A 27,051-nucleotide genomic window follows, 5' to 3' on the forward strand; every position below is an offset into this window, starting at 1 on the left:
TTAATGCTTACAGGCAAGGATGAAAAGCTGGTTACTGTTCGACTTCACGCCTGTCCTGCCCCGAATTTCTTCAAGCCAAGTCGTTTTTATCCTAGCAAGAACAATGTCCGGACAGCCTGGTTCCTGGAGCAGAGCACACCCAAAGAAGGTAGGGCTTGGAGCTAGGGGAGCACAAGACTGTTCATTTCAGCTGCAGCCTGTACAGAGTGCTAGGAGTTGAGTTCACTGCAGCCCTTTTGTTTGAATGGGAGATTTGTGGTTGGGTCAACATGTTGTTATCTCCTTGCACAGGAACTCCTGAGCCTGCCACCCCACACTATAACAACTCCATCCTCTGTGACACGGTGCTGCTGTCCCACCTGCATTTCTTGTCTAGTGTATCCACTGACTTTCCAGGCATGAAGGATGGCCTGGCTCTTCTCAAAGTTTGGCTGAACCAGAGGCAGCTCAGCAAGGTGAGTTCCCTTTCAGGAGACTGGACAGGTTTTGCCCAGTAAATGTGCTTTCAGCGTATTCTATTTTAGGGTTGAAAACTGACGGTTTGGCTATGGTGGGTGGTGATGGTGTTTTGTGATTTGAGCTTTGTTAGTTTCAAGGAACTCCATCCTGCCCTGTGTGTTGCAATGGGTCTGTGTGAACCAAAAGTTCATGCTTTGTTGAGATCCTAGAAGTGATGTGGGTTTTTTTGGCTGGGGGGTGGGAGGGTGGGAGAGAGTCAGGGAACTTGTCCCACTTCCTGGCATATTGAAGTGTTGCCTTTGTGCAAGGGGATCCACATCTCTGCTTGTTGTACAGGGCTTCTCCACCACGTCTTCTGTGCTGGGGCTGCTTTGCTGATGATGACAGGCAAGGAGCAGATGTGTAAGCTGGGTTCTGCAGCTTGTGGTGCCTCTTTTGAGCTCTTGCTGACTCAGCTGTTTGCCTTCACAGGGCTTGGGATGCTTTAGTGGCTTTTTGGCCTCAATGCTTGTTGCCTACCTGGTGGTGAAACGCAAGATTGTCAAGATGATGAGTGGGTACCAGGTGCTGAGAAATGTCCTTCAGTTCTTAGGTGAGTTTCCAGGAGCTCTCTGGGTAATGGAAGGCTAGTGTCAGTGGAGTCTCTGCGTGATGCCTGAACAGAGTGGAGGAGAGGGAAGAGTGGCTTTTCTCCCTCTTTAGGTAGGACAGACAGGAGTGGGATGGATAGATCTGTTTCCCATGGTGAAGACCAGCATCACATTCCAGCACTGTTTAATGTGCTGAGTCTAACTGTAGTTATAGATGGCAAGTGGTTGTACTACCCTGACCACTGCAGGAGATGTAGATAGTGGTTTGACTTGCTGTTTCCTCTTTTTCTACAGCTACCACTGACCTGTGTGTGACAGGGATCAGCCTTGCAAAGGATACAGATACCTCCCTGGTGAGCAGCTGTCTGACTGTATTTGTTTGGCTGTGCTGTCAGTTCTGCTGTGACAAGCACATGCTCAATATAGGGATGTGGTGGGGCGGTGGTGCCTTGGTACCTATGCAGTGGCAATAAGGACTGTCTGTTGTTTCAGCCTGCCCTGGCTGACTTCCACCATGCTTTTGAAGTGGTCTTTGTGGATCCCTCTGGGCTGGTGAACCTCTGTGCGGATATGACTGCCAGCAAATATCACCAGGTACTTATGGCTTGGGAGAACATCTTAAGATGTTAACATTCATCCTTAGCTCTAAAGCTTAGAAGTAAATCTTAAGTCTTGGATTTGCAGCTTACCTATTTTGGTATACCTATGCTTGAGTGGTGGAGGAAGATTATTCTATGTGAGCACCTTTGGATGAAGTTAATCATCTGTTTAGTGGAAATAATTGTTTTGGAGCAGAGAGAAATGTACCTTGTTGGTAGAGATACCAAGGAGAGACTGTGTAGAGAGCAGCATATATTCTGGTTGCTTGACAGCATGCTAAGGATAGAGGCTCTCTTGATTCAAGCATTCAGGATAACACTGGTAACTGCTGTTGGAAGGATTTGCTTAACTCCTCACCCTTCATACTATTGCTCTTCCTTTGTTCAGGTTCAGTTTGAAGCCAAATGCTCCATGGAAATTCTGGATGACAGAATGGTGGATGGCTTCCAGGCACTGCTCATGACCTCAAAGCCCATGCTTAGAACCTTTGACCACATCTTCCAGTGAGTTTCCTCATGCTTGGGTGGTGCTGAGGGAGCCTCTTTGGAGAGGAGTGGCCTACTTCTAGTTTCCAGCCAAGCTGGATTCAGACCTGCCTAGTGGGAGAGGAAGAGGGTAACAGTGTTTCATCCTGGGACAAAGTGCCATGTTCCCTTCTTGTAGCTCCCATCCTACACAGGGACCCGCTGCTCCTCACTTCACTCAGCCTCTAGGGTCTTTCTGTCTCAGGAAGGATTTGGTGGAGGCATCAGAGGGAGGGAATTGACTGGCTTCTCTCCTCCTCCTGCAGCCTTAAACATGTCTCCAAACTGCAAAGTGCCTGCAAGAAGATGCAGCTACTGAATGAGCTGATGGATCGGGGTGGGAACTATGTAGCTGCAGCTCTTCCCTTCATTGTCTCACTGCTGACACGTGGGCTGGCCAGAAGAGCACTGCTTGTGGCTCACTCCTTGCCTGAGACCCCTGAGGTAACACAGTGGGCAGCGACACTGCATCCTTTGCTGACTGTGAGGTCCTTTATATATGGCACTGCTGGATGCTGGGGAGGGAATCTTGGGTCACCGGGAAGAAAATGGACACAGGGACTGGAGCCCTTTACTGGGGAATGAGGTACTGCTGGGAAACTTGGTCTAGGCAGAAGTCCTGTCCCAGCAGTGCGGCAGGGTGAAAACAATTGGCTTTCTTATCAGGAAAACGTGTTAAATGTGGCTTCTGTATGTCCTCTGTAGCAGAAGATGTATCTATCTTGTCATTTCATCTCTCTGTGTGCATTGTATTTTGTTTCTTTTTAGTGGGCAATTGATGCTGAACCCCCAAAACACAAGGATGTTGGATCTCTGATGTTTGGGATCCTGTTTGCCCCAGAGTTTGCTGCTAGCACGCTAGAGAAGGGACCACAGGCTGATCGCCCTGAGGTGAGGCCAGCTCTCTGTGTGTGGAGTGGGATAGCAGTGGATGAGGGGGGACTTGTGGCTTTTGGGATGCCAGGTGTGTTTTTGAGTGCTTGCTTTGGGTGAACTGTTACAGGTCAAGGATGAGAAGACTACTGGGCTGATGGTGCTCTCTAGCGGTCTGAGAGGTATCAGAGAAAGGGAGTGAGGAGGCTCTTTACTGTGGAATGAATGATGATTAGGAAGGGATGGGGACATGGAAGAAACAGTGGGAGGCCCCAGAGCTGATATTTTGCTCTGCCCATCCTGAGGCTTCCTTTTGGTTAAGGGAGTTAGGAGGCTGGATCATATCTGGTGCTCTGCTATAGCTACAGGTAACTGCAGGGGTTGCTGACAGTCACAGGAATACTTTTGTCAGTTCCAGTGGTGACCTATGCTCCTGGCCTGTCTTGGCCAATGTTTTCTATCAGGCTACAGATTTCCGGACTTTCTGGGGGGAGAAGGCTGAGCTACGACGATTCCAGGATGGCACTATCTGTGAGGCAGTGGTGTGGGAGGCCAGCACCATCTGCCAGAAACGTCTCATTCCTGAGCAGATTGTCAGACACCTGCTGAAACTGTAAGTCACGCTGAGCAGCAGCAGAGGCTGAGAAGCTTGTTGCTGTATGTGAGTTCACTGCTGTGCTGCTTGGCTTGAGCCACATCTGTGGTAATGCCACCGTCAGATCTGCACTTTGTGGAAAGTTGTAGGTCATTTCAGATTGGTGAAGTGTAGAAGTCATTTCAATATTGTGGTCTTGATGCTGCTAGCTGTTTCCTAGGACAAGGTAGTGAGGATAGACACTTAGTGCAGTAGCTGCTACCTGCAGTATGATAAGGGGGAGGGGGAAGCAATGTTCTTGCCTTAAATGCAGAGAGAATGCTGGGACATCTTTTGTTGGCAGAGCTAGGAAGAGACTCCGACCCTAGGACATTTCCTGAAGTCATGTGAGACCTTTTAGTGGTAGAAAAGGCTGGATCTCCCAATAACCTACCTTAGAAGCTTAGACAAGTCTGGAAGTGTAGAATTGTCAAAAGTGGGACCATCTTGCATATTAAAAAGAGGTGGCCTAGGTCTCTCGTCTCAACTCAGGGTGGAGTTCTGCAGGGAAAGGCTGTGTTGTCAGCTTTGGCTTTGGGTCCTGTGAAGGTGCACAAGTTGTGCTGCTTTGAGTGGATAAACTGAGTGTAGGAAGAACTCAGGGATGTTAATCTCTTCACCATGACTTTCCTGTACTGAGGGATTCCTTGGCTTGGACTGACTGTCACCTGTATGCAGCCAGTACAGGGTGGATGGATTGGCAGGCCCTAGCTCTAACGCTCAGTTGTTTCCCTTCACATAGCCATGCGGACATTCCTGAATCGTCCATCTGCTACACAGGAGCGCTGCTGGAGTCTGTGATCAAGAATGGGAAAGAGGTACAGTTGCTCGCCAAATTGGGCTATTGGTTTCTTGGGAGAGGGAGATAATCTGAGAAGAGCTGTAGGGAGCTTTGTGGACCAGACACAGCTGGGGAAGTCTTGAGGTGGTAGTGAGAGTAAGGAAAGTGCCTATCTGCAGGCACTCAGGCAGAGCAGTATATCTACCAAGCCTTTTCTGCTAACCCAAGGCATAGCTGCTGAAGTACTCTGGCTCTGGCAAGCATCCGCACCTCATTATGCCTTGCAAGCATCCACTGCAAGCATTAGGAATTGGACTCTGTATCCTTATGGTCCTCTCCAACTTGGGATATTCTGTGATTCTAAGCATTCCTCCAGCTTTCCATTTCTGCTTGTGTTTAGTTCATCCGTGTAATCTATGGTTACATCATGGTCCTCCTGTGATCCTCTGGCTGCACTTCTTCGTATTCTGCGTCCTTCAGGGCATTGGCTGGTTGCTGCTGTGTATTCATCTTGCAAGTTCACCTGGGAAGCCCAGGAGGAGGGTATTTCCTGTCGCAATGCAAAGTGCTTGATCCTGCATGCCTAGTGCTGCTGCTGAATCTGCACTTGAAGCAAAGAAGTGTCTCTTTGAAACAGAAAAGATGCATCTTGTAGGCTAGGAAATGTCCACATTTGTACTTCAGCTCTTGAACATGTGAAATTAAAGCCTGGAGATGAGACCCAAGTACTTCAGCTCTACTTTACTGATGTTTTAGTAAAAGCTGGGGCTTTTGCTCCACCCAATCTGGTTGTTGAACGGAAGAGGAAATTTGTTTTTCACCCTTCACCTTTTTAAGAGTAAAGAGTAGCAAATATGACTGAGGAGTCTTCTGCACCAGGACCATTGTTAAAACCAGCTTGGTGATGTGAAATGAGCTTCACTTGCAGTCTGCACAGAGCCACGTGTCGGTTTTTGGATGAGATGGCAGTTTGTACTGTCTGTGTGATAATGCTGCAAAATCTGTGTGCACTTTCTCCCTACAAGCTAGTCTGAGATAAGCAGGGTTGATAGATCCCATTGTGAGAAGGGACGCTTGCCTGAGAGGTGTTCAGAAGTCTGATTATAACCAGTCCTTCAGGAACAAAGGAGAAATGTATTCCTGTTTATGCAGGTCTGATGGTGGGTTTTACTGTCTCTGCTTTCTAGTTTTCATGTACAGGCAGTCTAGGGAGCTTTTGGTCAGGGTGTATGTGTGAGGGAAGATGGATAGTGCAGTTAGCTCTAGAAACAGGCAGCCTCTCGCATCAAGGTGTTGTCATCTCCAGTTCACCCCGCAGAGGGTGCTGCTACTCTGCTGAAAAGCCTGGGGAAGCCAAATGCATGTGTCTCGGTTCGGCCAAGTATGATCTGTGCTGTTTTACGATAGCAGTGTTTCCTCCTCTTTTACGTTTTTCTGCTGTGCTTCCAGATGGTAGAAGCTGCAGAGACAGCAGCAGTTCTCCCTTCAGTACTTCTTATATACTCTCTCCAGAGTTTTTGAAATGAGTATTTTCTGACCTTGTTTTTGCCATGCTTTACAGCTCTGCCTTTTCTAAGGATATAGTTAGAGCAATGTTCTGCTGCCTCTGGTTGTGATGCAGCAACTGGACAGGAGGCAGCAGCAGAATTCTCACTAGTGTGTGATCTCTTTATCCCCAAATAATTTTAAACTTCTCCCTTTCTAGGGAGAAAACTCATATTGCTGCTTTAGTATCCTGCACAGGAAATAATTTCATTTCTCTCTTGAAATGTGTCTTGTATGCCTGTAGCAGCTGGCAGACAGATTATCCATTGGCTTTCCTCTCCCTTGAATGCACTGTCCAGGAGCAGCTGGCTTGCAGTCCCAGCTCCTCAGGACTTGGCTGTAATGCCAGCCCATGAGTAATGCAAGGTGAGTGCCTGTGCCACAATAATGGGAGAAGTAAAAGCAAAGATTCTCTGTGTGTCTGTAGGCATTAGGGACGGGTGAGGAGGACATGGTCAGCGTTGTTTGCTCCTATGATGACCTGAGCCGCAAGCTGTGGAACCTGGAGGGGCTGCCCTTAACAGTGACAGCTGTACAAGGTGTCCACCCAGCCCTTCGGTACACGGACGTGAGTATGCCTGGGCATGGCACACAGAAGGGATAGTTTGTAAGGAGCTGGGGGGATACCCTGACAGTTGAGTCTTGGATTGGTGGAGGAACAGATAGAACTGTTCATTATTTTGTGCCTACTGGGCATGCTTGGGGTGTGCAGCTCTTTGCCGTCCAGTCTCTAGGACTGACTGTGCTTAAGTTGCCAAGCCCTTCATACTCGAGCTTTGTAAGAATAGGAGGTTTAGGGGTGAGGGTGTGTCGTGCCACTGGGTTTGTACTATGTATTCTCAGTTGCTGATGTCTGCTTTCTCACAGGTCTTCCCTCCCATTCCCATGAAGCCAATTTACTCCTTCCATAAGCAAGTCAAGATCAGGCACTTGCTGCTTCCTTCAGAGGAGAAGCCTTGTCCTGCTTATATAACCCCTTTGAAAAGTGAGTGTGGAGAGGTGAAAAGAAGATGATTTGGTGGGGGAAAACAGGGAGGTGGTGTTGCTGAGTTTTGTATTTGTGTGCTGCAGGCAGGACCAGAGCCCCAGCTCATCCTGAGTTCCTGCCGTAACCTCTAGTCCCAGACACCCAAATCCAGCACTTCACTTCTACATGAGCCTCACTGGTCTCCTGTTGTCTCTTTGCATCCAGTCATATGCCACATGGAAGGCAGTGGCCAGTGGCCACAGGACAAAGAAGCCATCAAGCGCATCAAGGCAGCTTTCCACCTTCAGCTGGCTGAGCTTCTCCAGCAGCAGCACCAGTTGATCTGCAGACCTGCAGTCACCCACACTGATGTATACAAGGTAGGAGAGGTGGTGGAGACGTTCTCCAGATCCACGGGTGATTTGTAGAGGAGACAAGCAGGGGGTTAAGGGGGCAGTCATGGTGAACAAAAACTGGAGTTGGATGCTTGGCTGGTTAGCAGGAAGCATGGAAATATTGCTGTGTTGCTGGGATGCCACTGTTTTCTTGGAGTGTAGCATAAAGCAATATCTGGTTGTAATGGTTCAACTCTTTAAAAGGGTGGATAGCAGCAGGACAAGGGGAAATGGTTTTAAGTTGAGGGAGAGAAGATTTAGGTAGGATGTCTAGGGGAAGTTCTTTACAGAGAGTGGTGAGGTGCTGGAACAGCTGCCCAGAGAGGTTGTGGATGCCTCATCCCTGGAGATGTTCAAGGCCAGGTTGGATGGAGGCCTGGGCAGCCTGGTCTAGCATTAAATGGGGAGGTTGGTGGCCCTGCCCATGGCAGGGGGGTTGGAATTTCATGATCCTTGAGGTCCCTACCCACCCTCGCCATTTTGTGATTCGGTGTAATGCCACCAAGGGTGACTTCACCACCTGTCTTCATCTCAGGATGGCTATGTTTTCCGTCTCCAAGTGGCCTACCATCGTGAGCCCCTAATCTTGAAGGAAGTAGTCACTCCAGAAGGGATGCTGAAGTACCAGGACACAGAGGAGTCTCAGCGGCTGGAACTGGAGACATTGCATCAGCCCTATCTAACCAGCTCCCTGCATGGGTAGGCAAGGCTGGGAGTCTGCAGTGTGGGGTACTGCCAGGAACTATATAGAGTGGAAGTGCCCTTGCATGGTGGAAGGTGGTGATGTAGAGAGAGCCTTACTGTGGGAAGTGGTTCTTCAACCCTCCTTGTAAGCTGGTGGAATGGGAGAGGGGAACTGGCTGTCCCTTTTGTCACATGGAAGGCCTCTGGTATGGAAAAACAAGTACCAAAGAGTGATATGGTTAAAGGAGAGCGTGTAGCAGCATTTCCCCTTTGTTTTCCCAGAATCATAACACCCATAGAGTGCTTCATGCTTGTGATACTGGACTCATGTTCCTAGTAGTTATTTTTTCTTTTCTGTCCCAAATGCAGAGAGAGTGTTTGGAGTCCTGGGATGTATCTATTGAACAGTCACGGGTGCTTCTCTGCCTTCTTGCAGGCTCCAGCAGCAGCATCCTGTCTTTGGCAGCACTTGCCGGCTGGCCAAGCGGTGGATCAGTGCCCAGCTCTTGAGTGACAGCGTTTCTGAGGAGTGTGTGGACTTGCTCGTGGCATCTCTCTTCCTCCACCCAGCCCCCTTCATGCCACCCAGGTGAGGATGAGGAGCTCAGAATGGAACAGTGGGCACCCTTTGTGCATGGAGAAGGCAGATAAGGATGAGAGCAAGCATCCTTGTGGCCTCTGGGTGGGTGCTGGCAGCACATCTGCTGCATGTTTTCTGCTTTTTTGAGGACTGGTGGGGCTCCCTGTCCTAGGGGTGACTATTAGGAGAAGCAGGGGTGAACGTTCTGTGGTGGCAACCAGAGTGTTGGCCGTCCTTGGTTCTCTGGGAAGGATGTTATAGCAGTGCTCATGGCTGCAGCTTGTGTTTGTCCTGGAAAGAACTCCCAAGGGAAGGGCAGAAGGTCAGCCACTGGAAGCTGAACAGAACAGCATTTTGGGAAATAATCCCCTTGGGGCCTATTGCATGCTGTCTTCTGGCAGGTGGAATGTTCAAGTATCAAGTTATATTGGTTCTGTGCTTTGTGTGGAGGCAAAAGGTTGTGCTAACCTGTGCTAAAGATCTGTTTTCCTTCCCAAATTAGCAACATGTCTGGAAAGCTTTCCTGTATCCTAAAATACACTGCTAGCAAGAGCCCCACCTTCCCAGATGCTTTGCTCTGTGAGCAGATTGGGTTGCAGGGAGGCAGGTGTGAGGGCTTGGCCAGCATCGTTTGGTTTTGTACTGGAGATGGGGCAAGCTCTGTCTCTAGTTTACCCTTGTTCCATTCCCAAGAGTCTGGGTTTTGGGAGATGCATGGGATGAATCATGGAATGGTTTGGGTTGGAAGGAACCGTTAATATCATTTAGTTCCAACCCCTCTGCTATAGGCAGAGGCATCTCTCTCTAGACCAGGTTGCTCACATTCCCATCCTGCCTTCACCTTGAATGCCTCCAGAGTGTGGGCATTCACAACCTCCCTGGGCAGTCTGTTTCAGTGTCTCACCACCCTCACAGTAAAGAATTTCTTCCTAGTATCTAGTCTAAACCTACCGTCTTCTAGTGTAAGCTATTTTGCATGGGCTCACTGATGTTCTGGAGAAGGGGTAAGTGCCCTATACTCCTGGGCTTTCCCCATTCACTTCGTACATCCCTTTGGGGGCAGTCTGTGGCTTAGGCAATGCTAGGACACTCTGGAACCCTGTTCCTGAAGCCGGTGCCAGGTTAGGGGAAATAAATGCTGGTGTTGAACTGTTTTGTCTTGCCTTAGCTCTCCCCAGGTTGGGTTCCTGCGCTTCCTCAATCTGCTGGCAACCTACGACTGGAGAAATAGCCCGCTCATCGTCAACCTGAATGCTGGCCTCACAGGTAAGCAGGAAGCACAGAGGTCACAGCTGTGGGAGAGCCACAGTGTGAAGGTCTTGTGCCCTCCTTTGGTCAACCCTGGTTCTAGACTTCTTGTATATATAGGATTTTACAGCTTCTAGATAGGGCAAGAAGATTTTCCATTCCTTCCCTCTTATCCTGCTGTGTATAACTTGGCTTTGGGATTTGTGTGAGTATGGTTTTTTTTTTTTTTTTATTTATTGGTTCTTTCTTCCCTGTCCCCAAATATCTGCCTAAAAAGAATCTTGGTGGTAATGGTCTGCCATTTTGTTCTTGCCAGGATCTGAGTATTGAATGCAGTTGTGTCTCTAAAATCTTCCAATCATCAGTAGCCAGCATTTTGGCTTGAGGCTTTGTCCTGATTCTTTGAGGCCACATCTTTTGTTGTGTAGGAGGAGCCAGTCACCTTTGGGCTGCTAGTGGAACAGCTGGGCTCTTAAACAGGAAAATTTGAAGCCTCCTGGCTGTCTTGGTTCCTGACCACCACACATCACAGGGTCTGTCCACCAGTCCCCAGCTGTGAAACCTGCCAGGAAGAAGGGCTACAATCCTCCTGTGTTTATTCATGAGCTTTGGGGATTTCCTGGTAGATATGTCTGTTTTCCAAAGGAGCGTATTGATGCATCCAAGCAGACCCATGATCCTGCTCTCTTCCTTGTATTTTGTCTGATCATCTTTTGGGTACCTGCAGTCTTTCTCAGGAGCCAGATTAGATTTAAGTGGAAAAACAGCCCTTTGGTCAAGAAGACTTCCCAGTTTGTTCACTGACAAAAAAAAAAAAAAAGTAGAACGTAGAAAAATACAATTTTCCAAAACCCATCTCCTTCCCAAGAAAAACAGAAAGTTGGGGGAGTGCGATTGTCTTGGCTTTACTGAGATGCTGGTGTGGGTGAGATAACAATACCTAGATTTTAAGGCTAATTTAGGAGAGATGAAGAACCTGTATGGGAGTGTGAGCAAGCTCCTGAAGGGAGCAGCTGTTTCTGTGGGTTTCAGCACTCCCCCAACTTTCTGTTTTTCTTGGGAAGGAGATGGGTTTTGGAAAATTGTATTTTTCTACGTTCTACTTTTTTTTTTTTTTGTCAGTGAACAAACTGGGAAGTCTTCTTGACCAAAGGGCTGTTTTTCCACTTAAAAAACAAGACAGAAGATTCTTTAGGTGTAAACTATTTCATTAGTTTATAGTCTGAGTTCCCAGCCCATCCTAGACCCAGTGACTGCACCTTGGTCTATGCCTGCACCCGTGTGAAAGTGCCTGGATGAGAATCTTTGCCTCAGAGCAAAGATTCACTAAGTTTTGCATCCTGTCACCAAAATTCTTTGTTAGCAAATGCAGAGTGAAGTGCAAGAGCACAGAATTACAGAGGTTGGGGGAACCTTAAGATCATTGAGTCCTAACCCATTGCTAAAGCAGGTATCCTACATGAGGTTGCCCAGTTAGTCATCCAGACAGGGTCTTGACTAACTCCACAGAAGGGGACTCCACAGCCTCTCTGGGCAACCTGTTTCAGTACCCTTACTGTAAAGAATTTCTACTGCATGTTGGCATGGAACTTCCTATGTTCAATTTTTAGGCCGTTACTCCTTGTCTTGTTGCTATATACCACTGAGAAGAGCCTGGCCCTATCCATTTGCCTCCCATCTCCCTGGATATCCCTAGATACTTGTAGACAGCAGAGCAAGCCCAGACCTACTTGGCTTCTCTCTCAGACGCTTGCAGCGTTTGCTGGTGTTGCTGCTTTGCTGCAGAGGTGTGTCCTTCAGTGTTTGGTAGGTGCTACTGGCTGCTTTCCTAGCAAATCCAGCAGTCAGTCCTTGCTTCAGCATCATCCAGCTTCATATGGCCACACCAGCAGAGCAGTGCCAAGGCCATGCATCAGCTGAGGCTCGGTGGGAAAGGGCAAAAGGTAGTTTCTAATGCTGTTCTTGACATCTCTCAGTGGAGCATCTCACCCATCTGCCTGCCCTTTCTAGATGCTGACTGCACAGAGATCAAGAACAAGTTTGTGGCTGCTCGCTCTCGCCTTCCTGTCATGTTCATCGCCACCCCCAAAGACAAGTGGAACTCAGTATGGACCCAGGAGCAACCCTCAGCGCAGGTGAGCTGGGGCCTCCTGTCTGTGCACTTCAGTGCCTGCTGCCTGGGGGTGTTTCTATACTCTCAGTGCTGGTGAGCTCCCCCGGTCCAGTGGGTAAGTGGGATTCCTGCTATGTCCAAGGCGTCGTGAGTTTCACCCTACAGCTCTCTTTCCTCCACAGATCCTGCAGCGCCTTCTTGTGTTGGCCTCAGAGTCTGTCCGGGCCCTGGAGGAGCAGCTCATGGATCCGCTCAGCAGCCAGGATGTGAAGGTAATCCCTTAGGGCACAACATGAGGGTTTCCAGGTTCTGGCAAAGCAGAGTGGGAGGGGAGCTGGTCATGTAGGAGCTCCTGCCATCCAGATGGGAGCTGGAGGCTGCCCAACCAGTCCTGACCCCACGTGCACAACCTGAGCTCCAAAACTTCTGCCCAGTTGCAATTTTACAAATCCTCTCTCTCTCCACATCTCCTGCAGTGGAAGAACAGCTCATCCTGGCTCCCTGCTTGCCCTGTGACTTTGCAGAGCATCAGAAGCCTCTCCTCAGCCCTTCTAGTTTGATCTGAACTGAGCTCAGTGACAAATGCTATTGCAGGACTTCTTCTGATGGTATTTAGTTTTGGGTGACCTTGTTGTTGTCTCGACAGTGAGCATTTGCAGTGAAGCAGCTACAGTTAGAAACTGGTGAGAGGAATGGGGGGTTTTCTGCTTGTTTGAAAAAGGTTAGAGAAGGCTGGAGGAACAAGATGTTTACCTAAACTGGTTTAAAAAGAAAGATGCATGAAATACCTGGCTGAGAAGAGAGGGCTCAACTCTGTATGGTCCCCTGTGTAGCTGAAGCATGGTCCTTCAGCAGAATTAAAATCCAAGTCATTGCATCTTTGCTATGTAGAGATCAAGTTGAAATGTGGAAATAGTGGTTTCTTTCCTTGTCTCTCAGGACCATGAGCAAAATCCTCTGGTCTGTGTTGGTGTCCTCTTCTGTTAAACAGGAGCACCGTTTCTGTCTCTGCCATGGGATATATGGCTTATTTCTGTGGTTTTATTCTGATCTGTGGTGTGGATGTTTTCAATGCTGGCTTTGTAGCCTGTCTCATGAGCAGGTCAGTCACCTTGCAAACGCTGGTTTTAGTATACCAGGTTCCTCCATAAAACATGTGCTATGAGATACCTATCCTGCTTTTAGGTCTGCAGCATACACTGCGTAATATTTGTCAAAACACATTTTTCAGTGCAGCATCTAGCACTGTGAGAACCCTTGATTTTGCTTGTGGCTGCCTATAAAGCCACAGAGCAGCGCAGCTGAGCTGAGATCTAGAGTGGTGGATCTGAGGTGTGAAGGGCTGCTGTGCAAAGTGCTGCTGTTTTTGGCAGCACTGTTCGTGTTTAAGAGTGACATGTGATGGCCAGGAACTGTGAATGGCTGTGATTGTTGTATCTCCTCTCCTGGGCGCAGTGCTGTTGCAGTTGGCATTTTCCTCAGAGGATTATGAGAATGATGTGGGGGAGGTTGATGCAGTTAGGAGGAGGAGACTTTCATATGTAGCAGTGCTTGGTGTTACATCTTCCTCTCTTCTGCTACATTTTTTTCTTATAATTCCTGCCATACACTTGGGTGCTGAGAACTGAACCTGATACTGCTCAGAAGGGATGAGGGTATTTTGGCATAGAGGAATGAGGAAAGAGACAGGGGGCCTGCCTCAGCATACAGATTCATTCCTTGCGTCCGAGAGGTATGCTGCTTCCTAGTGAAGAGCTGCGTGGAACAAGGCATGTGCATGGGCCTTGCATACAGATTTTGCACCTTCCCATAGCCAAGTAACCACTACATCCCCTTCTGTTGGGAGGTCTCTGTGGGATGGAGGAAGAGGAAGATGATAACGGGCAGAATAGCCGGTAACTACTCTTCCTTTCTGATTCATGGCCAGACAAATTCCAGATTGAAAGGGATCCAGGATGTTGTGTTACGGAGTGATTATTGGCTGCCTTTGGTGTGAATTTGCAGCTACCTGCCACTTTGCTCCCAGGCAAGGTGGTGATGGGATCTTCTTGTGCTCCTGGATGTCTGGGTAGAAGCGCCACAATTTGCAGTTGATTTGTTCTGTGGGAGACAGCTTGTACTTAAGCTGAAGACTCAGTACAAGGCCTCAAGAAAGGTCAGGGCCGAGGTCACAGGGGTGGGTTGCAGACTCAGTAGAGATGTTTCCCGCAATAATTAAAATAGGAAGCAGCAGAGAGGGGACTTATATTCACCCATATGCTGCTTTCCGCTGAGATTTGCCTGAATCCTCCCATTGCTTCTCTTTGTCATCTGGAATTAGCATTGTGGCTAGCTGTAACACTTTTGCCACCCTTGTGTATCATTATGGGCTTTGGATATCTATTTTAGACCTGATCCTAGGGCAGGGGTGGGTGTCTCTGAACAGCCCCTTGAGGGGAAGCCCATGCTAGTAGCTTTCTGTTCCTTGCATTGTTACTTATTACTGAAGGAAACAAACCTGCTGGCTCCTGATGCCTTTTAAAGGATGAGTTTACCTTCAACACTCCCTGTACTTTAGAAAATGCATGTATGAGTGATGATGCTAGTGAGGGAAGAAAAGAGGTTTTGGACTTGCTGGTAAGTGATCTTACCCAATGTAGTGCTTCCAGTTGATGATGCTGTTGCCCAGTGTCTGACCATGACAGTGATACTTTGGGCTTCACACTTATTTTCTTCTATTTCGGATGTCAGCAGGGTGTTTTGAACCCTGGTGTTTGTAGGATCTGCTTTTGGCCGAGGTTGAGTTACCAGTTCCTGAGAAGAGATGAAAGGCTTGAGGAAGAAAGATGTCTTTTGGGAGGCTGAGCTTGGGGGTAATTAGGATCAGTTTCTGGCTCTGCCACAGACTTGTGCTGCTGCGATGGTAAAATCACTGAATCGCTCTATGAGATGAGGTTACTTGCTCTTTTCTTGAGCTGCTTGCTTGGGAAGAGAAGTGGTCTGCAAACTGGCTTTGTGAAGTGAATCAAATGACAAAACCCAGAAAGCTTCCTCACTCTTCATCTGTGAGCTTGTGTGTAGGGGAGTGACCTGGAAGAATGAGCAAATGTATTCCACCTTCCCTCTGCTATCTGTAGCCATATGTCTGAAAAGTTACTTTAAAGAAAAAAAAGTATTTGAACTATAATGCTTCATGCCTAGTTAAACTGCTGAGGATAAAGAGGCATCTTCTGTGCCTGTGAGTCAGAGGTGCTGTTGTTGATCAAGGAAGCTGCAGCCATTTCAACTCCCTTTGTTAGATCCTCTGTAGCTGCCAGCTCTTCTGCTCCAGAATAGGAGTCTGGTGTGTGGTAAGCTGAGCTGCAATCATAGTCTGATGGAGGAAATAGATTGGTCACTATTAAAAAAAAAAAAAAAAAAAAAAAAAAAAAAAAAAAAAAGGAAAAAATTGGTCTTCTAGTGATGATAGTTGAGAAGCATTTGGTGGGATTCACCCTGTGCCTCATGCACTTGTGTTGGGACAAAAAGCAGTGATGGTGGGAGCACAGAGGCTGGTGCCTTGGCTTCTGGCAGACCTCCTTGTGCACAGCAGCTCTGTCCTAACTGATGATGTTTAATCCAAACTTATTTACCCTGAAGCTTTTTGTATTCTCTGATTGTCGTGGGTGTGAGCAAGCACATGATGTTTGTGTGCCGAACTGGTCACATCTCCATGGGGGAAACAGTACCTCTGAGACTGCCTCGGCATAGCTGTGCAACTTTGACTTGTGTGCTCAAGTCTGTCCCAGGCTGGTGAGATTTTGCTAGTACATTCTCAGAAGGCTTCATTGTAGTTTGAGCACTGGAGAAAGGCTGTATGTATTTTATCCCTATTTGCTTTCTCACTGATTTTTTTTTTTTTAACATGATTTTTTGTTTTCAATCCATTACTCAAATGGGTATGGAAGATTAAGATACGTTTATTTCTTCATTGAAAAGAGATAAAGTCAGTCTTGGACGGGAGCTTGTCTTGGTGTACTAAGTAGTAGGCAGTTCAAGCTGAGAGGAGAGCCAAACAGTATCTGGACATTAGAGGTACTTGGTTTAGAACGGCTTTTCTTCTGCTTAAGCAGTGAATAATGGACTTGCTGATACTGCTTTCACTTCTGCTTTGTCCTTTGCTTGAAATACTACTGGGGTGAAATTTACCTGAAGTGGGAGCATTGTCTGTTAAAAACTGTAAAGAAACTTATTTATTTTTTTCTGAACTCACTGCTTTGTTTTGTGACTGCTCATAGGCACTGGAGCTGAAAATAGCAGGTTAACTTAGGTAATTTCGTGTATGGTGGAGCAAAGCAGTGCTGCTGTTGGGATGAATTTCCCTTTTAAAGCATCATTTGTTTGGAGGTTGGGAAGTGGTTCTGGAAAAGGCTTCAGGAGTGTTTTCTTAGTTCTCTGGGCCCTATTTGTTCCAGCCACTCACTGCTTGTCAGGAGCCTTTGACTCAGCCGAGGTAAGGAAGAGAAACAACCCAGAGTTAGGGAGGAGATGTCACTGCAGCTGCTGGTCTGGTATAAAACTCTTACTCAGGTGCCAGCTTTTTGCAGTTGACCTCACATTACAACTGTGTTATGCTGAGATGAGGCTGAGTTGCCCCAGGGTCTCGTCTTTGTCAGGACTTCAGACTTGATGTCTGAACCCCGCTGCGGGGAGGAGTATGTATGGACTTGGCTGTGTGTGTGAGAAATGCCTGGTTCACAATTACACAGTTACAGCAGAGAGATGAGACCAAAGCTGTGTATTTGAGCTGGGTTTGTAGGGCTTTGGTTCCTGAAACAGCCTGTTGCCTGACCATAGCATTCTCCCCAATCCTTGACTTGGTGTCCTCAGATTTTAATCCCGTTCCCTTCCTCTTGGCCACTGCAGTGAAATGCCTCCTCATCTCTCTAGTCCATACCACTGTCCACCCAGGTCTGTCATGTTCCCTGGGGATAACTTGGGATTTCCAGAGCTGCTAATCTGTTTTTAAGCAAAGCATGAGCCTGGCACAGGGGGAGAAGACTTTCCAAGGCAACATGGAGATGCTTCTTATATGTATAATGAGGTCCTCCAAGGCTTTTGAATTTTATTTTTATTTTATTTTTTGCCCCTTATGGTTGGGTCACTTGAGGATGTGCCAGTTTTCACGTGGATGCAGAAATGGGTTTGTGAGCTCCATTTCTTTGCTTTCACAAGGAATGCAGTAAAGCTACAGACTTAAAAAGAGTGAGAGAGCAACTCTTGGTGGGCCACCATTGAGTTTTGGTGCTGGTCATTGTTCTTTGTGTGTGTTCTCCAGCCTGGCTAGAAACCAGCTCATGCTGAGCAATGTCCAGTGGCTCTGTCCATGTCCCCACATCATTTCTATGAAAATTTACAGATAATTTTAAGATTTCTGTTTTAATACAGCTGTATATAGAATTCCACATTCCTTCTATCCAAATATTTGTTTCTGGAATTGCTCTCTTCTATTAGCAGGGCTTGTGTTCTCATCCTCTCTTTACTTGCTGGAAGATGCTACTGCCATTTGGGGTGATGCCTGTTGGACAGATGGGACTGTCCTGTTGTTAGATGTCTCTTTATGTCCTCTGAAGTTTAGCTTGGTTCCTGTAATCCTTTCAGTTCCCTTCTCTTATTTTGGGAAACTGCATCAATGTGGTTACCTTTTTTAGCTTGTTGAATTTCCCACTCCACTGTTGTGCTCTCATGTGATTTTCCTGGAGACTTGGGTCAGAACTGAAGAGAACCAGCTTGGCCTTTTGGAACGTTCTTCTCTAGGGACTGTCCTGTAATCCTGGGATAGTGGTTACCTCTTTCTGCAGATCTGGGAGACTGGTGGAGTAGAAGCTGTAGCCCTTCTGTCTAAATGTCTGGTGTCGGTAGGGAGCAGCTGCCTTGTTAAAGGGTTTAGCTTGCTGGACAGCTGAACCGCAGGAGTAAAGTGAAACCTTCCCACCGTGTTTTTCTGGTCCAAGAAACATTTAGCCTGTATTCCAGGAGAGGGCTGTAGGTGATACTGCCTTTCTATTGACCGTGTCTTGATTACGCATGGGGTGTAGGGGAGTGAAGGTCACATCCGTCTGGTGTAAGCAGAGTTTGTGCTGGGACAGGGATGTGTTTTAGCCTGGATTGGAGCTCCACATCAGTCCACTACAGACATGTTTTCTTGAGGATGTTTTGGCAATCTTCTGACATGCTCTTGCAAAAACTCAGCTTTGATTTTACTGCTTTCTAGGGAGAAAGGAATAAAATACAAACAATAACTTGGCACATCTCTCTCATTGCTCCTGCTTGCTTGTGTCCTCTATTAAGTGTCACTGGTCTTCTTTTTTTTTTTCCTGCAGATTGTCTTCCGCCCTCCTTTGGACCTCTATGATGTCCTCATCCATTTGAACTCAAATCAGATCCCTCGACATCTGGAGAGTGTGGACCGGCCAGTGAAGTCATTTTCCCGGGGAGTGGTGAAGAACAGTGCTGGAGCAAGGGTCCTCTTTCCTGTGGTGGATTATGACCCTGTACAGTGCTACCTCCAGGACCTGAGAGTAAGCATAGCTCTTTAGGACTGTACATGGGCAGCCTAAGGGAGAGCTGTGTTTTGCAATTTAGGGCATTAGGGCATTGCCTGCCCTTTCTGGTGAGGCTAGACTAAATCAGACACTAGGAAGAAGTTCTTTACACAGAGGTTGGTGAGGTGCTGGCACAGACTGCACAGAGAAACTGTGGGTGCCCCATCCCTGGAGGTCTTCTGGGCAGGGTTGGGTGAGGCTTTGGGAAACCTGGTCAGTGGAAGGTGTCATTAGCCATGTTGACTTTAAGGTTCTTTCCAAACAATACCATTTCATGATTCTTTGTATTTTGCTTGTGATGGTTACTCTTTATACACTGCAATCAGCTCTTCATCAGAAAACCTGGCGAGTGTATCACTCGTTCCTTAGAAATAGGAGTGTTGCTGCTGTGAGAATGACTTCGGATGTAAGGCATCTGGAGCTTTTTTGAAGAATATGACATTTCAGTGCATAAGTATCTTGTAAGCCATTTCTTTCTATTCAGTTTATTGACTTGCTGGCTTCTTGCTCCAGCTGGAGTGCACTGCAGACAGAACTAGCCATGTTTTCTAGAGTGATGTACAAGGCAGTGTCTGCCACAGATAATCGTGGTATGGTAACAGTAAGCCTACTGCTGTAAATCCAGTGGTTGCATGAACCATAGAGGGTGAATACTGATCACAGGTTGCTTTGTCCAGGCTTCATTATGTGTGTGATGGCAGAGGAAGTTGGTGAAAGGAGTAAACTGAGAACATCTGTGTCTGAAAGTCATCAATCCAGTACTTTTCTACCACATGGCCACAACAGATGTGCAAGATGCTGAGTAACAGTGGTGGTCTCCAAGCCAGTGCTCTGCAAATGTACACCCTGTGGCTTTTTGGCACTTCTTTCTTTACTTGCAGAGCTGAGTGTTAACATGTGGATAGGTGAGGCTGTGATTCGAAAGTTGTCTAGACTTTCAACTGCTGTTGTCTCCTATGACAGTATTGTGAGTGTTCTAAGCAGCATTAGAACACAAGAACCATTCTGGCAGGAAGGTACTGCAGAGGTCTCCAGTCCTGTTTCCCACTGAAAGCAGATTGAGTTTTGCCATCAGGGAAGCCTAGTACTGTTGAGTGCTGAATATCTCCAGATCTGGAAATTTCCCACTCCCATGAGTTTTTTGTTCCAATATTTAGTCAGCAGTATTCTGAAAATCTGTTTCTTAGTATCTAATTAGGATTTCCTTTCTTGCAGTGCACATTGCTTCCTGAAATTCATCACAACAACTGGGCTGTACTTCTCTGGGGATGGCTTTTTGCAAGGCAAAACTAGGTCTGTCAGCCCTGCAGACTTGAGCTGTGCTCTTGCAGCTCCTGGCAGGTTTGAGGGTTTGCAGGGGCTCTTGCCCCTCTCCGAGCTAACACACTGGGAGGGCTTTGTCTGCCTTCCCATGTGCTTTACTTGCCTGAAGATTCTGTATCAGTTTCTCTCCACGCTCATGTCAGAGCAGGAAGTGTGCCCACAAAAGAGAACAGATCTTGGGTACTGTTGTAATTTTTCTGGACCTCAGGGTTCGGCATTTGCTTGTTCCAGGCTGCCTCATGCTGCACAGCCACTGCATGTTTCACTGCTGCTGCTACCAGGTTTGATGGTGGCAGCAGCTGCAGAAAGAGGTGGCAGGAAGGGACTGCAGGTCCAAAAGAGGGAACTGCAGAGCTGCTTCACTTTAAACTCCTGTTGAAGTTGGAAAATGCTGGGCCCTTCTCATGCAAACTCCCTCTTCGCTTTAAATCAGATAGCTTAGGAGATGACCAGAGAAAACTGGAAAGGATTCTTTGTAGGTTTCCTCACTCTGGGCACAGCCTCTTTACCTCCCAAGCTGTCAGCCAACCATATTGTGTACCGATTTCTGCTCTGTCCGTGTGAGTATGTTTTGGCTTCACTAGAACTGTCAGACACAACAATGTGCATGCTGTCACCCACAGCAGACTGAGGCTGTCTGGGAGGGAGGAGGGAAAAGACAGGAATGTAATCAAGGTGTCTTTAAGTTGAGGAAAACATCATAATTGTCCGTTAATGTCCCTGCAAGTGGCACTGCTTGTTTCTGTGGAATGATGTGGAGGAGAAAGGAGAAAGGAAAGCAGGTGTCCAGAGCTGGATAGGAAGTCTCTTGCCTACAAGAAGGAAGGTGGTTGGGAAGCTCAGATTGTAGAGACTGCTGGAGGATTTCTTGGGGTCCGGGATATACAAGAAGAGGAAGAAATATTTTGTACAGTACTTCTGAAATGGAGCAGGAAGCCCAGTGACTGGGAGCTGTTTGTTATTTCACCCACTACCGATGTCTGGATCTGAGAGTATCTGAGTATCAGTCCAGGCTCCCCTTTTTGTTCTCCATATAATTAGTTTCCCTTACCACTGTGAAACTTGGACAAGGAGGCATGAATCTGGGTAGAAGGTGAAGTTTCTTAATCCTGACATCTTTCTCCATCCCGTACTCGAAGGGTTAGAGTTGAGTGGAGTCTTTCAGCAGCTGCCAAGGTGCACAGGGCCAGAGCTACTGCATCTTCGGAGAGGTCCAGGGCTAAGTGACTTTTATGGAAACCTGGCAGGAGGCTGACATCTTACTTAGAGAGGAATTGGTAACTACTGGAAAAGCTGATGAGGAAAGCAGGCTCCTTGAGGGGGATTTTAATAGGCTTGCAGCAAATCTGGCTTTACAAAGAGACTTGTCAGAAAACTTGTCAGGGCGTGTTACAGTGCTTCTGTGCTTCTAGTCAACCTGCTGTCTTCAAGGAGGTGTCAGTAATGGTTCCAGAAAGAGAAAAGTGCAGAAAAAACATCCTTGGAAAGCAGTTTTAATTATCCTGTTAAAAACAAAACTACTTAGTTGAACCAGTCAAATATGGCATCCAAACAGTGAATTTTTACTGCCTTTTATTACCTATACAGATGATAACAGTAGGGCTTGGAGTAGGGCTTGATTTTTTTGATTACAAATTATAGCTGGCCCTAATGTACTAACATCCCAGTGAAGAAACATGGATAAAAGCTGCGGTTATGTTGCATTACTGGAAGAAGTGTTACATTCCCAAAGAGGAGCATGCATTCTCTTGTCTTTAGCTTGAGAGTGCTTGGGAGGAACAGAGCAGGAATTGGTCACTGATTTTGCAGAATACCAGGCTGTGTTTCTCTGTGGCCATTTTAGTGGAGGTATCCTGCAATACCAGTTCACTTTGCTCCTGTAGCATCCAGGTCAGCAGCAGGCAGACCTGATCAGGCTGATGAATATCTCTGTCTGGGCAAACTGGTATTTTTTCTGGAAAATTCAAAGGTAACAGCTGCACGTGAAGGAGTTGTTGGACACCTTTGCTCTCAGATTACTCAGCCGTGCTTATCTGTGTCAGAGTGCTCCAAAAGCTGATTTTGCTCTGTGCAGACACCAACAGGCAGCTGATGGGGAGCAGCTGGTAGGCACTGCCCTGTCAGAAATCATCCAGCCCCATGTCTCAGGGTCCTGATGTTGCTTAGAAGCAAGGCCTTTGTCATAGCTTCGTGTTTTTTCTTGTGTTTTTCCTTCCCTGTTTTTTACTGCTCAAAGCAGTTGAGCTTCTCCTTCTCCTGGAGGCTGGGAGCCCTGGGGCTGATATGAACGCAGCAAGATGCAGATACTGAAAAGGGTTGTGAGAACAGCTCAGTGACAACAGTGAATCTTTACAAGGGACTTTGGGTGAGAAGGCATTTGGACACAGAAGTGGCTGGCTTTGCCTCAGAGTAATTTGCTTTGCCTTAATAGCACAAACCACAGAATTGAGCAATGGGGTTTAGTAGTGTCTGACAGTGTAGCTATAGTGGTTTTATAACAACAGAGGGAGATATTTGCTATGCGGCAATTCTATGGGATTGTGTTCTCTTTTATGGGTGGAAAAGAAACATCTGTCCTTTTCAGAGAGCCACATGAAAAGGTTTTCAAATGCCTGGACACGTTAAGCTGAAAGGAGCAAGGAGGAGGTAGCATCCTTTCTCCAGTAACCAGGAGACCCATGTCTGCCCTCTCTGTTTGCACACCACAGGTGCCCCGTTTTTCTTACATCAAAGGGATAGGCTAAAGAGGAGTGCTCTGGAGCTGGAGGATTGCTGCATACTTTTCCCAAGCAGTCTAAGAGGAAGAAATAAAAGGAGGGGAGGCGTTAAACCCTGACTGCTTCAATTCGTTCTTCTTCAAGAAGATGTGCTACAGGAGATGGTCTGATCAAGTTGCACTCATGCCTGAGAGACTCTGAGTAAAGATGAAAGGCCCGTCATGGCATTCAGATAGCGAATGCTTAAATTCCAAGGCAGATGTAATGGAAAAGGTGATCTGTTCTGGGAGTTGGTCCAGATGAGAGGGCTCTGCAGACGTGCTTTTGAAGGAAAGCAGGTGTCAAACATCCCACAAAGAGGGTTTCCCTGGAACTTTGTCCCATAACCAGACTACCCAGTGCCTATAGTCCCGACAGATTTGGTGATCAAACACCTACAGTCATGTCCTGACAGGGATTCTCCAGCAAAATTATTTTTTTTAGGTGACTCAGCCAATGTTCCCCCTGTTGTGACTGTAGGTTTGTGTCGAGGCTGCTGTCAAGCTGCTGAACTGTGAGTTGCCTCTGTGTCTGCTGAGTTTGCTAGAGATGTAGTGTAGGAAGAATCAGTAAGCACAGCTCTTGCTCAAGGATGGCTTGGATGTCCTCTGATCTTCAAGATAAAATCTTTCTGCCTGCATCCAGTGAGTTTGTGGATGCAGTTATCATGTCTGTCCGCATGCTTTTGGGAGCTCACAAAGCCCAAAGTCTCTTACTGTCTCACAAAGATCCCGAGCTGTTCTGTCATCAACAGGAAAGCTGGATGAAGCTGCTTGAGCCCTGTCAGTCTCTGTACCTGCAGTAGCTGTTAAAGTAATTGTTTTTTCTCTTTTTACCAGGTCATTGGTGTTAGGAGATCAGTGGATGTGAAGCACTCTTTCATTGAGATTTAGCTTGCTGTGGCTGCACCTGCCTGTCAAAGAGCTCATGGCAAAGGAGCTGCCCGTCTTGTATAGAGGAGATTTTTTTCTGCATGGATGAGCAGGAGTATATTTCCTGCTTTACAGTAAACATCCTTTCCTCTAAGGCAATGTTTTGTACTTCTAACGTCTTCAGACAAGACCTGTTTGGAAGACTTACAGTCCTTTCCTTTATTCCTCCCACAGTGTAGGAATGTATATCTTGCTAGTGCTTGTTAGGAATGAATTAATGATGTTAGAAGCTCTGCGTTGCGTACAGTGTAGAAGCTGTGGCTATGGGATGTAGCTGGAACCGGTGAAATCATTTCAGGTCAGACTGCTCCCTTACTGTTTTAACTGACAAGCATGACTCCTTCCACAGTGTCTTTCCAAAGAGCAAGGGCAAAATTTAAAAGCTCTGTTGGCTTTTATGGCATGGAGTAAATCTTTGTGTTTGAATGTCTGCCCTCAAAGGGGCAGAGATGGCAGGAAATTCTCTGCTTCTACAGCTGCAAAGCATCTATCAGCCTTACCACAGTGCCTATAGTCAGAAGTGTGTGCACATGAGCGTGCGGATGTGTATTGAAGCATCTACTCCTCTGCTGCTTGGGTGAGATCAGGAGGTAGTTCTGCTTGCATTTCTGTCTTGGTAATGCCTTACTTCATCCCTTAGAAAAAAACTGAAGACTTCTGTCTCATGTATTGTTGGACAAGGCGTATTTACTGACAGAACTAGGAGATCATAGGTGTAGGGTTGCTTTTCTCACTTTCTTTACCTTTTTTTTTCTTGGTGGTTTATTTTCCCCTCCTTTCTTACCATACTAGTTTTTCACTAAAATGAATCCTTAGTAGCAGGATTCTTGTGTTGCTCTGGTGAGCCAGTAAGAGGTAGAACATTTTGGATGGGCTGAATAAACCAAGAACTTGTGTTAACCACGTGTGTGGTTGTTTGCTGGAAGTAAGTAATTTTTAATAGTTTTATACTGTCAGGTGTCTGATTGAGAGCACTTAAAATGTCCTGAGCCCTGAGGAAATGTTGATGAATATGTTTGCTTTTAGAATTGTCTTGCACCAACAAGAACATACAGACCCATTTCTGAGGTCTCTCCAGACAGTTCCTGTTCCTGTAACAGATGTGGTGCAATAAGAGCTCAATTTCCAGGTTTAAGTAGGAACAGTGAAAAAATAAGATAATTTATTTCCAGATAAATGATTAGCTGGAAAAAAAAAAAAAAACCACTCGCCTCTAAACAGCAGTAATGTAGTTGCTTAACTGGTATAAGTTCTTAATTCATTGTAAAATCCATGCTTCAGCCTGAAAGGCTAAATTCAGTAATCCCATTTTAGGTGGGGATATTGTTTTACTCGCCACCTTTCTTTGTCCCTTCAGTCCTGCCCAGGTAGCTTCCTGCAGACTGCAGGGAGTTTAATCTTCTAGGCACTGCTTGCCTTTTCCCAGATGGTGAGGCTCCTTCTTACCTCTGCAAGTAGGAAACTGGCTGTAGGTTTTGATGGTAGGGATCTCTCTAAGCAGGGCCATTAAAACTGAACTGTAACCGAAGATAGAGCAGCTTGGGAAGGAACCATGGGTTTAGATGTGTTCCTACCATTTTCTGGCTGTTTTGTTTGGATTTTTTTTTTTTTTTTTTAACTTTCGCTTGAGAAAGGTGTTTGGAAGCAGAAGCAAGCCTAGTGGCACCAGGCATAGAGCATGGGAAATGGAAAAGAAGCAAATTCTGTTTGCTTTTATTCCTCAAGCCTCTGAACAAACAGAAATGTGTTGACTTGTTGACTAATACACCAGATCTTAATGCTGCAGTTTTCCAGGAGTTCGGTTGCATCTCTGCAGTTTGATGAAGCTGACTTGAAGTACTGTCTTGTGGACAGTGCTGGCAGTGGCAGAAGTGCAGGAGCTTGCTTTTTGCTGGGGTTTTGAATTGTTATCATGTCTGTCCTCTGCTCCCTCCTGTTTATATGAAAGGTGCTGAGCATCAGGCAGAGGAACAGTTTTACTGGGAAATGAGCTGAGCCTGGGAGGGTTCCCTTCCTGCAAGTGCTCCTGGCTTCTGTCCAACAAGATACACTTGTAAAAATATCTTTCTCATAGCAACATGTGGCACTTGAGACCTCACATGGTAGATTAATGGTCCTTTTTAAGGTTCTCACATGCTCTGGTCCCCTCTGATGAAGAAACCTTCATGATGGCAGTCTGTGTGCCCAGTGATTTGCTTTTGCTGCGCTTTCCTTCCCTCTTGCCATTGCTTTTTGCCATAACTAGGAATTTGCCAGCTGGGAAAGGAGTTTTCAGACTAGGTGTTGAGCACTGCCCATTAGTCTCAGGTGAGAAACACCAGGGCAGGTTTGCCTCATTGTCAGTGTATTTATAGACAGTGGTTTTTCATGCTGGTTTGGTCAATAATGCTCTGACCAGCTTTGCCTCCATGAAAATCCTGTGGAGTAGGATGAGCTGGCAGCTCTCTAGATCATCCCAGCCTGCTGACCTAATCATATTGCCCTCATCATATTTTCCATTGTTTACTTGATGCAGTGGGGAATGTGACCACTGAGAATAAGGAAAAGGCTGGGGTCCTCAATGCCTTCTTTACATCTGCCTTTAATAGGCAGGTCAGTTATCCTTGAGGCACTTTATGCCCTGATCTGGAAGTCTGGGTTGCTATGCAGAATACACCCCTGATGATTCAGGTGGAGACAGAGAGCTCCTTCTCCATCTGGACTGTCACAAGTCCATGGGACTGGATGGGCGTCATGCTAGATTGCTGAGGGAGCTGTTGGGAGTGATTGCTGAGCTGCTCTCAGCCATCTACTAGCACTCCTGGTTATCTGGAGAGGTCCCAGGATTCTTCTGGGGAAACTGGTTGCCCATGGCCTGGACAGATATACCCTTCTTTGGGTAAGGAACTGGCTAGAGGGCTGTGCCAAACAGGTAGTGGTTAATGGAGTTAAGTCCAGCTGGTGACCCGTTTCAATTGGTGTCCCCCAGAGCTCGGTACTGGGGCCCATCTTGTTTAATATCTTTATTGATGACCTAGACAAGGGCATTGAGTGCACCCTCAGTAAGTTTGCAGACAACACCAACTTGGGAGGTGGTGTTGATCTGCCTAAGGTTAGGGAGGCCCTTCAGAGGGATCTGGATAAGCTGGATCGCTGGGATGAGGTTCAACAAGGCCAAGTGCTGGGTGCTGCACTTTGGCCACAACAACCCCATGCAGTGCTGTAGGCTTGGGGGTGAGTGGCTGGATGACTGTGAAGAGCAAAGGGATCTGGGGGTCTTGGTTGATGCTCAGCTGAACGTGAACCAACAGTGTGCCTAAGTGGCCAAGAGGGCCAACGGCATCCTGGCTTGCATTGGAAATGGTGTGGCCAGCAGGAGCAGGGAGGTGATCATCCCCCTGTACTCAGCACTGGTGAGGCTGCACCTCAACTACTGTGTTCAGTTTTGGGCCCCTCACTGCAAAAAAGACACTGAGGCCCTGGAACGTGTCCAGAGAAGGGCAGC

The 27,051-nt window shown here is 47.0% G+C and overlaps 1 protein-coding gene across 1 annotated transcript in view; it reads left to right on the plus strand.

The window, feature by feature from the left end:
• The window catches only part of NOL6 (nucleolar protein 6), a gene marked incomplete at both ends in the record, with an annotated part of 34,022 nt that overhangs the window by 3,801 nt on the left and 3,170 nt on the right, over positions 1 to 27,051 (plus strand). Inside the window, 19 exons of the mRNA XM_079548331.1 lie at positions 14 to 148; positions 292 to 455; positions 931 to 1,051; positions 1,344 to 1,402; positions 1,542 to 1,643; positions 2,037 to 2,152; positions 2,440 to 2,617; positions 2,942 to 3,064; positions 3,511 to 3,659; positions 4,423 to 4,498; positions 6,434 to 6,574; positions 6,874 to 6,991; positions 7,199 to 7,353; positions 7,904 to 8,067; positions 8,489 to 8,641; positions 9,801 to 9,898; positions 11,891 to 12,015; positions 12,176 to 12,265; positions 18,335 to 18,532. Coding sequence (XP_079404457.1) covers positions 14 to 148; positions 292 to 455; positions 931 to 1,051; positions 1,344 to 1,402; positions 1,542 to 1,643; positions 2,037 to 2,152; positions 2,440 to 2,617; positions 2,942 to 3,064; positions 3,511 to 3,659; positions 4,423 to 4,498; positions 6,434 to 6,574; positions 6,874 to 6,991; positions 7,199 to 7,353; positions 7,904 to 8,067; positions 8,489 to 8,641; positions 9,801 to 9,898; positions 11,891 to 12,015; positions 12,176 to 12,265; positions 18,335 to 18,532 — 2,465 coding nt within the window. The remainder of the gene's footprint in view (positions 1 to 13; positions 149 to 291; positions 456 to 930; positions 1,052 to 1,343; positions 1,403 to 1,541; positions 1,644 to 2,036; positions 2,153 to 2,439; positions 2,618 to 2,941; positions 3,065 to 3,510; positions 3,660 to 4,422; positions 4,499 to 6,433; positions 6,575 to 6,873; positions 6,992 to 7,198; positions 7,354 to 7,903; positions 8,068 to 8,488; positions 8,642 to 9,800; positions 9,899 to 11,890; positions 12,016 to 12,175; positions 12,266 to 18,334; positions 18,533 to 27,051) is intronic.

Source organism: Tetrao urogallus (genome assembly GCF_951394365.1).
Source record: "Tetrao urogallus genome assembly, chromosome: Z".
Taxonomy (NCBI): Eukaryota; Metazoa; Chordata; class Aves; order Galliformes; family Phasianidae; genus Tetrao; species Tetrao urogallus.